General features: G+C 34.6%; 1 protein-coding gene across 4 annotated transcripts in view; it reads left to right on the forward strand.

Moving 5' to 3' along the window:
• Positions 1–13106, forward strand: part of OPA1 (OPA1 mitochondrial dynamin like GTPase) — an 81954-nt gene that overhangs the window by 38025 nt on the left and 30823 nt on the right. For all 4 annotated transcript variants that reach the window (XM_019723206.2, XM_019723200.2, XM_019723222.2 and 1 more), the window contains 8 exons: positions 91–163; positions 1098–1213; positions 2055–2119; positions 2921–2997; positions 7645–7810; positions 9533–9685; positions 11032–11140; positions 11642–11721. In XM_019723206.2, coding sequence (XP_019578765.2) covers positions 91–163; positions 1098–1213; positions 2055–2119; positions 2921–2997; positions 7645–7810; positions 9533–9685; positions 11032–11140; positions 11642–11721 — 839 coding nt within the window. The remainder of the gene's footprint in view (positions 1–90; positions 164–1097; positions 1214–2054; positions 2120–2920; positions 2998–7644; positions 7811–9532; positions 9686–11031; positions 11141–11641; positions 11722–13106) is intronic.

Genomic DNA, 13106 nt, shown 5'->3' on the forward strand with positions numbered 1-13106 from the left:
CGATGGATTATTATAATTGAAGGTTTTCTTGTTTTCAAATAATAAATATTTATTTTCTTAGTGAGAACTTCACCATCATTTCTTCCCTAGGAAACAGCTCTGAAAGCATTGAAGCAATAAGAGAATATGAAGAAGAATTTTTTCAGAATTCAAAACTCCTGAAGTAGGTATCTTATTTAAGTATTTAAAGATTTTATAGTGAGGGAGTAGCTTAAACTTTTCACCTGAAAGTATGTTTATAGCTGTTAGTTTAACATCGAATTTCCAGAATTTTTTCCAAATGGTGATCTTTATCTAATAAGCAAGTCCTCCAGCGACTGACAGAATTGGGAGCCATTTGTCCCATGGTACAATACACGCTGGTATAGTAAACTGCCCCTTGGGATGTGGGCAGTGAAAGACAACATGGACACCTCTGAAGTTGTTTCATTTGTAAAGTGATTTTTAAAAATCAGCACTGACAGTTTTAAATATGTGTACACGTTTCTCTTAGTGGTATTGGGGAAAGTTGGAGTGGGGCTGGGGATAGCAAAGAGGTGTCTCTGTCTAGACATTGACAAAAAATTAACAGAAAATAAGGTACTAACAGAAAAACAAGAAGGAGGAGCTAAAGGGCAACTGAATTATACCAAACTTGATCTGTAGAGAGCCTCTTGAAATGGAAAAGTATGTTTGCCTCTATATTAGTATAATAAATCAGGACAGTTCTTATAAACCCCGTCTTGAGTATTATCCAGTGGGCTAGGAACCAACAAGCATCTAGAGCTGTGCTGCCCAATCCAGTCGTCACCAGCTGCATGAGGTTATTTACATTTAAAGCAGGTAACACCAAATAAAATTAAAACTTCAGTTCCCCATTCACAATAGCCACACATTTCAAGGGCTCGATAGCCCCATGTGGCTAGTAGTAGCTGCCGTTATGGATAGCTCAGATACAGAATTTGTTTCATCATAGGAAATTTTCTTGGACAGCACTGGTATAAAATGTATAAGTGACTATTCTCATTACGTTGTCATAACATGCACATTCTCCGACTTGGTGATAGTGTGGTCCGTTTGCCATGTTAGTATACTTTAGCTCTTGTTACTTTTTATAGAACAAGCATGCTAAAGGCACACCAAGTGACTACCAGAAATTTAAGTCTTGCTGTGTCAGACTGCTTTTGGAAAATGGTACGAGAGTCAGTTGAACAACAGGCTGATAGTTTCAAAGGTAAGTTAGATTTTTAAAATAAGGCAACAAATTGAGACATTTTATTAGCTGGCATCTTAGATATCCGTCAGATTCTTTACTCTTGTCTTTGACAGTTGGTTTTTAGTTCACTTCCTATTAGATAGTATGTGGAAACTGGGGAAAAAACAGAAATTGTTATACAAGAACAGGCTTTTTCCTCTCAGAGGAAGCATTGCTGGAAGCACACTGCAGAGTTTAAACAGATTAGAAAGTTTGCAGTAGTGTTGGGGAGAAAGAGCTTAGAAAAAAGTGAACTCAGAGTTCCCCTTTTGTTGGGGAAAGAGATGTGTTGGGAAGCACAGCAGCCTGAGCCTCTGCTACATTGTACTAGTTCCTGAATCCCATACTTTCCTCCTCTGTGGCTTTGCTTTGATGAGACATACCTTCCTTCCCTTTCCCCACTTGGAAATACTACTTATTTATCCCATTTAGTCCCTCAGCAACCTTGTAAGTGTTATTATCATTCCCATTTTGCAGAAAAGGCACAAACTTACTTACCTAAGTAATGCACCAGTGTCATACAGGGGTAGGCCCAGAATTTGAGTCTTGGTGATATGAATCCAGAGTCCATGCTGTTAGCTAACTGTACTAAAGTGCTTCAGCTGTGTGTTTTGTGGATTGAAAATGGAGAAACTAGAGTCAAGGAGATTAGTTTGGAAAACTGTTGCAATAATGAGATTCTGAGATGTTGAGAGCCCAGAGTACTCAGGAGCCATAGGTGCACACTCAGAAATTCAGTTAATGCAGAAGATATACAAGATAGCCTTTAGCTACTGCAAAGTAAGAATCCTCAAGCTGGAACATCTTTCTTCTTTCTCAGCAACACGTTTTAACCTTGAAACTGAGTGGAAGAATAACTTTCCTCGCCTACGAGAACTTGACCGGGTAATATTTGTGTTCTTCATGTATTTTGTATATATTTAATTTAATATTGTGCTCTAACAAAATTAATTTTGATGAGCAAAATCTGGTAAGCTAAATTGCTTTGATTTTGAACGTGATTACTAATTTAGAGTTGCAAAAATACATTTCTAGGAACAGTTACCTTTTCTACAATAATTTAAATTATTTCTTTCATAATATTAAAAAATAATTAGGGATCACAGATGTCAAAACAAGTGTTTAAAAGTATTTTCCCAGAAGACGAAGAATCTTATTTAAAGGTCTTACAGAATTAATGTATTTATGTAATGTAAACTTTTAAATATTATATATCAACTTTTTTACTGTTTCAACATGTACTGTGGAAAAATACACTCTAGTGGGAGTGTATTATTAAAATTATTTAATAACAATTTTAAATACTGGTTTTCCTTGATTTTAAAATGCCATCAGTTGTAAAACACAGCATCAGTTTTACTAATACACTAAATTAATATGTATTGATACTTTCACATAACATTTGTATGTGAAAATTTATCTGAACAAATTTTATGTGAAAAACTACATTCAGAATTAAGTGAATAAGGTAGACATTGTGTCAGTTTCTTTGTCCTTGTCTGGATATTGGCGTTCCTGAAACAGAGACCAGAAGAGAAGAGCATTATTTGCTGGTCATGCATGCTTCAAACCTAAGCTCATCCTACTGGCCCCTTAGAGACCTTCCCTTTAGTTATCCCTGAAAATCATGACGGGCAAATTGACTGTCTTATGAAAATCTTACTGATGTGTATCTATATTGCCTAGAATGAACTATTTGAAAAAGCTAAAAATGAAATCCTCGATGAAGTTATCAGTCTGAGCCAGGTTACACCAAAACATTGGTGAGTATTTGACCTTTTCTCAAAGACTTTACTATATGAATTATAATGAAGTACTAAACTTTAGGTTGACAGAGCAGTGATTTATTGTAGCCTTGGCTCATCACGCAAAACACTTAGTGAAATAGGCAAGAACATAAAAGTAACTACTATTCTAGTCTAACCAATTAAATATTTAAGTAGAATAAATTATGTGTTTATTAAGTATGTTTTAGAAGAGATACTCTGAAAGATAGGTTTCTCCATGCTCTTTCTAAATTTTGAGTTGTCTTAGGTTTTTCTTTACCTTTAATGTTTTGTGCAAATCACATTTCAAATAGAATCATACTTGAGATTTGTTTAAATAGTGAGTAAATGTATCCTTTTGAAAATACTCATGCAACTCTTTCAAGGCAAACTCACCTCCAATGTATGTTGTATGTAAATTTGGGCACAGTCAGATTTGTTGGCATGAAGCACTGTAACCCAGGTAGGTTCTGTGTTCCTCAAGTAAGCTATGTATAAATAGCCGTGAGATTTTCACATTCATATTTTAATTCACAAATTCCTTGTGTGTATATTATCTTTCTAATGTAGTGTGTAGTATTTTGAAGAAATGTATCACTCTTGGAGCAAAACTATCCTTACTGCCATTCATTATAAGTAGTTTCCGTGCCCATGCTGTTTAATTAGTTGAAGATGATCAAAACCGAGCCTAGACAGTAGTGCCCAGTCCTTAAACCTGAATCCAGTATTACTAGTTTCCCCATCTTGGTGCCCTTTCTTCCTCAGCAGTGAACCCTTTTCTCGTTAAGTAGTCAAAATTGGCCTATTTTTAATCTCCCCTTATCAAAAAATGGAATCTGATTTTATCTATACTTATTGATTGATGAATCATACATATATACAACACAACTTTATTATTATTTGTATTTTAAGCCAGTTCTATGGTTTTCTTTAAGCCAATTAGCTTTTGAAGTTGTAGGAGATAGCGGTGTGCGTGTGTGCGTGCGTGTGTGTGTGCGTGCATGTGTGCGTGCGTGCACGTATATACACACATACATAGAATGAATATAATACTCCTTGCCTTACTAGGTTGTATGAGGATAATGTACATAAAAAGTGATTTGGAAACTATAGTAACTAATAATGCTACTTGTGGGAGAAAAGGATGGTGCCTCTGTAAGCTTCTGGCATCATCAAATGGAATGGTTAGTTTTGTTTGGACAGAGCAAGTCTAAAATCAAAGTATACCGACACTAAAGCGAGCCTTGAAGATAAATAGAACTTATTTAACACACAAGTGGCTGAAAGGAATTGTGAAGGGACAAGAAACCTGTATGGCCAGATTGCCTGTTGAGAAGGCAAGGGAGAAAACTAGGACATCTGGCTGCTAGAGATTTATTCTGGGAGCTGCTGGATCAGATGATTTTGTATATTTTCATCACCCTTTTTTTTCCAGACTCTATAGCTTAACAAACATAGATCAACATAGCAGGTCCCAGTCTTTAACTATTCATGCCAGATTGAATTCAACTGTACTCAGTACCCAAAACATTTTATTTTTGTGACATAGTTGTCTTAGGTAGTATCTTTTTGCTGCGTAATGCCTTACGTAATATTTTAGAATACGTACCTAAGATGCTATAATTAAGTCACAGGACTATTTGGTCTAGATATGGGATCTGGAAGCAGTATAGTAAGCATTTTATATCCTAACGTTATAGTTTGTTATTTAGTTATAGACATTCTATACTTTATATTTTAAGAAAGTTATTGGGGGTTTAGATTTGATATACGAGTATGCTGTATTATAATAAGCTCTCAACATTTTCACACAATGTACTTGGTCATCAGGAATCGATTACCGACATTAGTAGCAGGAGATATTGGTATATCATTAACATCAAGTGACCATCATTGTAGGTATATATTTTTACATATGTTATTTAAAGGATAGCTGGCTTTATTTATAAAAATACACTTTTTAAAAAATGGTACCATGGTATACATACAATTTTTGGTTAAAAGTATTGTTTATTTTGTTGAGGTTAAAAGAATGAAAGGAAAATGGGAACGCACAATTGAGTTTCCTAACTCAGAACTGAGTAATCAAAAAGGATTTCTGATATCATAATCTGAGATTTAAAGGGTGGAAAGGTCTTACGTAAGGACAGTGACAGGAATATTGTGGAAGTCAGTAAGTGAGAGCAAGGAAGGTGACCCAGGTAGCTGAAGGCGGTCACATCTGGCTTTAGCATACATACGTAGAAGGAGGCATGAGGTGGGAGATAAAACAGTAGATGCAAGCAAGATATAGATTATTGAGGGCCTTACAAGTCATGTTCAGAAGCTTGGAATTTATCCATGAGCACTGGAGGCCATTGAAGAGGTTTAGGTCAGATTTGTGTTTTAGAAAGATCTCTGTGGTTGAGAAAATGGAATATAGATGGAGGAAACTGAGCAGAGAGACAGTTGGCTGTTGCAATAAGCTAGACAACAGGTGATAGTGGTTTGAACTTGAATGGTGGTTGTACAGATGGAGAAAAAGAGATATTTTTGAGATATTTAAGAGGTTGCCTAGGAGATAGAATTGACCCAATTTAATGATTGGCTGTATACAGGCAATGGAGAAGAGGAGTCAAACAGTGAGTACATTTGTATCTAATAATTACATTGCTGGGAATCTATGTAAATGAAGACATATTTGACCAAGATGAAAACGTAAGAATCTTTACCACAGTTTTATTTATATGTATAAAAAAATTGAAAACTTATGTTTCCTATTTGGAATTACATAATATTTACTTTATCCATAGAATGGATTACTGTGCAGCCATTGAAAAATATAGGATATTCACATGGAAAACTGTACGATACAATTTTAAGTTTAAAAAAAGTATTTATAAAACAATATTTGTAATGACCCACTTGTATAAATATACATGCACACAAATATGTATACAGGCATTAATTTTTTTTAATGGTAACTTAAGGGTGTCTGGGATACAGATTTTTGGCCCAAAGACTGTTAGGAAGAGAACAGACCATGTCTGTTCTAAAGCAGGAGCAGCAAAAAGCCCTAGTGGGCAGAAGCTGAATCCCGGTCTTTTGTTAATTTTTCAGAAATTTTCTTGAGTTTGTGTTTAAAATTGTATGTGAACAGCAGGCCCTGACAAATTTGTTTTCTTCACTTTGCTCCTAAAATTCTCCCATTATCTGTCATTAGCACCATGACTAAATTGACTTTGTCCTTTGGTCCTCAGTGGTGTAACCTCTTCTCACATTCTTTCTTTTGTTTTCTGGTTGTAACTGAAAAAATACCTGAAAGTTAGCAAGGAAAACCAGCAGCTAAGCTCATTGGCCCAGTAGACTTAATTTTATACAAAATGTTGACGAGTATGAGTAATCTTGCATAGGAGGGAGTGTTCACTCTCCTCACCAAGAGAATGCGACTTGGCTTTTGGACAGCAGGGATGTCTGCCCCCCCGAGTTCCGTGGCTGCATCCTAGAGAGTAGAGGTTGCTCTTAAGACACACCACTTGATAAGCAGAATGTTTTTGTGTATTGTCATATTGTATTACAATACAGATTAGTTTGGGAGAAGCCCAATAAGTATTTTATTGAGATTTCAATTTTTTTCCCTTGATTAAAATAGTTTTCTTATTTAGAAATCTGTGTTCATGTAAGATGTCTTTTAAGGCAGAATTTTCAACTTTTGCATCTTTTATATTATTACCTTAATCATAAAGCGCTGAAAAGTTTTACCTAGCACTATCCCATAATGTCTCTGTGCTCTGTGCTGTGATCTGATAAATTGTTAAAATTATACCAAGAAGTTTTCAGTCTTGGACTCCGTCTTCAGTCAACACATACAAAGTATATATGAATATTAGGCAAATAAGCCAATGAAAAGATGCTTAGAATTATTAGTCATTAGGGAAATGCAAATTAAAACCATAGTGAGATACCACTATAAATCTATTAGAATGACTAAAATTAAAAGGACTAACTATACTAGGTATTGGCAGGAAGCTGAGATTCTATAACTCTCATACTCTGCTGGTGGGAATGTAAAATGGTCCAACCATTTTGGAAAACAGTTTGACAGTCTTTTAAAAAGTTAAATATATAATCACCATATGATCAACCATTCCACTTGTAGATATTTGTCCAAGAGAAACAAAAGCATAAGTCCATACCAAGACTTGTACATGAATGCTCATAGCAGCTTTATTTGTAGTGGACAAAAACTGGAAACAACCCAAATGACCATTAGCAAGTGAATAAATAAACAGATTTCATGTAATGGAGTACTACTCAGCAATAAAAGGAAGTGATATATTGGTCTACCCACCATCAGTAAATCTCAAAATAATTATGCTATGTGAAAGAAGACAGACAAAATAAGAGTAAATGCTATATGGTTGCATTTATATAAAATTCTGGAAAATATAAACTAATTTGTGGTGACAAAATAGATCCAGTGGTTACAGCTTTTGGGGATGATGGGTAAGTTCTATATCTTGATTGTGGTAATGCACAGGTGTGGACATACGTCAAAACTTTAAATATGTACAATTTCTTGTAAGTTAATGATACTTGAATAAAACTGTTTTTAAAAAACTTAATATCTAAATTTGGTGTTCTTGAAACTTTTTTTAATTTCAGGGAGGAAATCCTTCAGCAATCTTTGTGGGAAAGAGTATCAACTCATGTGATTGAAAACATCTATCTTCCAGCTGCACAGACCATGAATTCAGGGACTTTTAATACTACAGTGGATATCAAGCTTAAACAGTGGACTGATAAGCAGCTTCCTAATAAAGCAGTAGAGGTTAGGATATAATTTAATTAAATGGGTAAGAAGCATTATCGGAAGAGAGTAGGACCTGTGAATTTTAGGTTTCATTCCCATGCCAGCCACTATCTTTCTTTTTGGTCCCTATAGTCCATTTATCCTTTATTTCTTATTTTGTATTGGGATTAACCTTAATGCTGCTACCAGTTACTACCGTTAAAAAAATTTACTCATTGGTATGGTGTTGGTCTGAGGGTGTTGGTTTTTCTTCCAAATGCTAGGGACGATAACATCGCCTACCTCATAGACTGTTATAAAGAGTAAATGAGTTAATATATGTAAAATACTTAGACAATACTTGGCCCTGGTAACTGCTCAGTAAATGCCAGCTGCTGTGATGATGATGGCGACCGTCGTCCAAATTGATCTGCCATGCATATTACTCTGAAGACTGATTGTTCTAGCTAAGAGTCAGTGTGTCCTGTGCTTCTGTGTGAGGTTGCTCATAAAATTAGAATCAGTATTAAAAATAATTTTTCATACCTGCCTTAGAAACAAAATGTCAGTTTCTGGTTATTCAGGTGTACTTCACCCCTTTCCTGTCCTGCTCCACTGGACCTTCTTCACCTTTGCTCTCGATTCCCTTAAGCCTTCTTTTCCAAGAACTCTGACAGCCACTCTACCTAAGCTGCATGTGCATGTTCATGACCCCTGGTCAGTTCTCCATACATTTACTCCTAAGATAATTAGAGAGCTACTGCCACTACTCCACCAGCTCTCCTCCCTTCTGGCCCTAACAGTTTTCAGGGCCCTGTCTCCTAATAGGATATTTTCATATCCTATGGTTCAAGCAGTAGAAGTGATCATAAAACCAGTAATGGTACTGTCTCCTGCCACTGTCCCCTTCCCACATAGGTGTGGTAGAAAGATGTGGACCTGCTGAAGGTCAGGAAACACCGATTGTAACACCTCTCTGTGTGTTCTTGGACAGTCACCTTTCTTGATGCCAAATGTCTTCATCTTTAAAATGAAGAAGGCTAAATATAAAATACAACATTAACTAGCCCACTTTATCTTAAGTAGATCTAGTTCTTAATTACTTTGGACACTGCTCTTCCTTTCACTGTTCTGGTAATTAGGAGTTTGCTGTAATACAAGGCTGAATAATACTCAGCTATGTTTGAAAGTTATTGATGCATTGTTTCATATATTTGCATACATGTAAAGATGTGAAGGAAAGTAAATCATTAAGAAATTTTAAACCTTTACCATGTGGAAGAAGCAGGCAAGCTCAGGTGTTGTACAAAATGAAATAAGTAAGTGAATTAAGTGGTGGCTGCCCAGAGTGCATACCCTACCTAAATGGGGCAGCTCTTGTTCAGCTCAGCAGGTACTGCTGTGTACGAATGTGGGTACATTGTTGCCAGATATTTCAAGAGAGGCAGGAAGTGTAGATTTGTGTGTGAAGTCTCTTAATTTTTAAATACCGGTTACTAATTTTTAAAAATTTAAAACTGTGTATGTCTAGCAAAATATGTCAGGAGGTCAAATCTACCCTACCAGCTACCACTGTAAGATCTCCAGGCCAGAGTTTGTATTTGCCGACGTTTCTGTTTTCAAATGTAGTTTTGTATGTATTTTCTGATAAGCTGATTTATCACATCTATTTGATTTTAAGGCATGTGTTTATTTTTCATGTTGTACATTAAGTAAAAGTATACAGTATAAATACAACATTTTTCTTTAAAATAATTCTAGGTTGCTTGGGAGACCCTACAAGAAGAATTTTCACGCTTCATGACAGAACCAAAAGGAAAAGAGCATGATGACATATTTGATAAACTTAAAGAGGCTGTTAAGGAAGAAAGTATTAAACGCCACAAGTGGAATGATTTTGCAGAGGACAGCTTGGTATGTTGTTTGTATATTAGGGTGTTGGCCTCATCTATTGATATAGTTTCTCAAACTGATGCTCTTTTATAGGAGACTATTTTGATATGACTAGTTAAATTAGATTCTGAATTTAAAATAATGAAAGAAAGAAATGGGTTTACAATCTGTAATTGACCCTTTGACATTTCTCTGTTCTTCTGTAATTGTCCTCGCTGTTTCTTTTTTGGCTATCATTTCAGAAGAAAGTCAAATTTCTCCGTAAACAAGTTCTGTAAACTTCAACGAATTGTCATCCACTAGCCTAAACTGATAGAGGATAGCTGCTTCTCATTTTACCGTCTGTGGTAATGAAAAGAATTAGATGCGTTGGTTTTCAGTGGCTTTGAGTTATAAAATGTTAGACACCTAAATCATAATGCTGACTACCGTGTGTTGAATGCTTACAAGGTGCCAGAAACTCTGCTGTGTGTTTTGTAAGCGTTCTTTTATTTAGGTCTCAAACAGTCCTATTCTTGTTGGCAAAGCTGGGATACACACGTTTAATTAAGAAGCCTGGCTCCTGACCTCCACCACCTGATAACTCTTGTTAGGTAGAACATTCTCATCACCATAATCAAGCCTTATTAAGCACCTGCTCTGCTCAGACAGTTATGAGAGGCACTGTTGAAGGATAAGAGGAAGCAGTTTTCTGGGAAAATGCATATCTGACTGTCGGCTGGCCGTAATTGTAATTTTTTTGAAAGGAATATTTGTCCTCATATTTGAAAACCATATTTATTCTTGTTAGACGCCTTATTAAGACTTTCTGAGAGTGGTATCATTTTCATTCATTCATTCAATAATTGTAAAACTTGGAAACTAATTTTCTTAGAATAAATAACTGACATTTACTTAATGATTGTTGAGACCTTTTACAGTTCCCTCCATTACATTTTTCTTTGCTGTTACTAGTGAGATAATGGTTATTATTTTTTTTCTATTATCTTTATTGAAAATGCTGACACATAGGTCATATGGCAAAAAGGACAGGTAGAGATGATCTAAATCATTAACTCCTGAATACTAGGGTTCTAGATGTTGGATTTTATATAGTTAAATGTGTAATATCCCCCCACTCATGATCTTAGAGGTGATCAGCTCATTTAATTTGGGCTAGTAGAAAATATCCAGTTTGCTTTTTAGACGGAAAACTGACAAACAGGCAGATAATAGGACCTCCTGCATTTATGTGGAAGGGACACACTTTTATGTTGTTTTAGATATATCTGTTATTTTGTATATTTGCTAAGCTGTCAATTTAAATAAAATTAGTAAATGATAAGACACAAATCAAATTAGCTGTTTTTCTTTCTTTGTTATTTCAGAGGGTTATTCAACACAATGCTTTAGAAGACCGGTCCATATCTGATAAACAGCAGTGGGATGCAGCTATTTATTTTATGGAAGAGGCTCTTCAGGCTCGTCTCAAAGATAGTAAGTAGGGACACGAGTTATTGAGTTTTGAGCATGCCCAGTGATGAAGGAATCATTAAATTTCAGTGGACATTTGTAAAAAAAAAAAATTAATATTTCAGGGTCGTTGTCATTAATACTGTAGTTGAATATTATCTGTAGGATTTTTCAGTCAACTGCTTAGTAACTACCAAAAATATTAAATAAATTGGACACGTTTATATGTACTTATAATCTAAAAAACTGTAACTCAGACTATTTTAGTGCTTGCTATTATACTTATTAGAACTTTATAAGCAATTATACTTTTTATAGATTCTAAACATATAGTGTAATTAAATTCTTATATGTGCACTATATCAATCATATAGTTATATAATTTTTTTTTACTTCAACTAACTTTGTATTGATATATCACTTTGAAATAGTTAAGAGAGCAAGACTATTATTAGTTATAACTTATGTACTTGGTAAGTGATAAAATTCATGTTGAATTAATAAAAATTTAAAAATTTTTTTTAGCTGAAAATGCAATTGAAAATATGGTGGGTCCAGATTGGAAAAAACGGTGGTTATACTGGAAGAATCGGACCCAAGAACAGGTAAAAGCAAATCTCTGATCTTATGATGTATAATTTTGTTCATTTTTATTCAAGCATTAAAATATAACCATTGCAATCTTCTAGACCAATCTCAGTAATTTCAAATGTTTATGTCAACTTTTCTAAAATATAATGAATCTTTAGAATAAATAGTAAACTATGAATGAAATTTTTTTTTAAGTGAAGTAGCTGTGTTATTAAAAGAAAGAGGAAATGAAACACGCCCCCTTTATGGTTGATTACTTTGTTCATTTCAATTCCCTTATTTGAGGTAAAATGAAGATTAAAGTTATGAAAAGAAGAAAAAGAATGACAAGGGTTTCAGAGGACATAAAATGAGTATGATTAGAATAAAAGATACAATTTTTTAAAACATTCTGTTATATTACCTCTGGATTTTTCTGTTGTCTACTTCAAATGGTTTTATTCCTTTATAATTTTTGCTTCTGTGTTTACAAAATAAGTATAAAAGTTCAGACAAGGAGCAGAATTGTAGAATTCATTTATTTACATTTAATGAGCCCTTCAGAAGAACAAATGGTAAAGGCAAGTATAAGTAACTTTGCAAGTGATTAAGAGGGAAAATGTATAAATCATTCAAGTCCCCATGCCTCACTCTTTTTATTCTTTCCTTATTGTTATGGCTTTTTTTCCCATCTAGCATTTAGTCTTACACCACTATCTCATTCTTCATTCTTTAAATAAAAAGGATATAAATAGAATATAGAACTAGAATACATAAATAAAGGAACTAGTGAATGAGAAAAAGAGGTGGTGTCCAATCCACTTCCTTTTCTTGTTCCTGAATCCATGTGATTAGAGAAAGGAGACAAAGATATGGAAATATTGAGAGAGGAGATAAAGAGAATGAAAAGTTACCAGATCACATATTACACCGTTTTTTAATTTATTTTTTGTTTTCATTTTAAATACAGAGCAAGTTATACATATATCTGTATAACTACACACACACACACACACACTCACTATATTTAGCACCCTATCTTTTTCTAGTTTCATAAGCTATCAGATGTGTGTCCCAATTTGTCTTAAAATAGTGAAGGGACAGTCATCCTCTTTTTTCTGATACGATTTTTTTATGGAAAAAGGAGTCATTAAGATACTGAAGAGAAGCTGCAGAAGTAGACAGTGGTTGGATTATTCCTGTGTTCAGGGTTATCTCTGCTCCACAGATGGGCTGAGCGGAAGAGGTCTGTCAGAAAAGAACTAGGGGAACCATCAGAGTTTCTGACTTTGAGACAGGAAGAGGCATTGATTGGAAAAAAACGGTGTAAGACAAATAAACTCCAAAGAAATATGATGCCTGATCTTCAAGGCCTAGTGAAATTAGGCTTAAAGTCCCCAGAACAATTAATGATGACAAA

Source organism: Rhinolophus sinicus, linkage group LG01 (assembly GCF_036562045.2).
Source record: "Rhinolophus sinicus isolate RSC01 linkage group LG01, ASM3656204v1, whole genome shotgun sequence".
Taxonomy (NCBI): domain Eukaryota; kingdom Metazoa; phylum Chordata; class Mammalia; order Chiroptera; family Rhinolophidae; genus Rhinolophus; species Rhinolophus sinicus.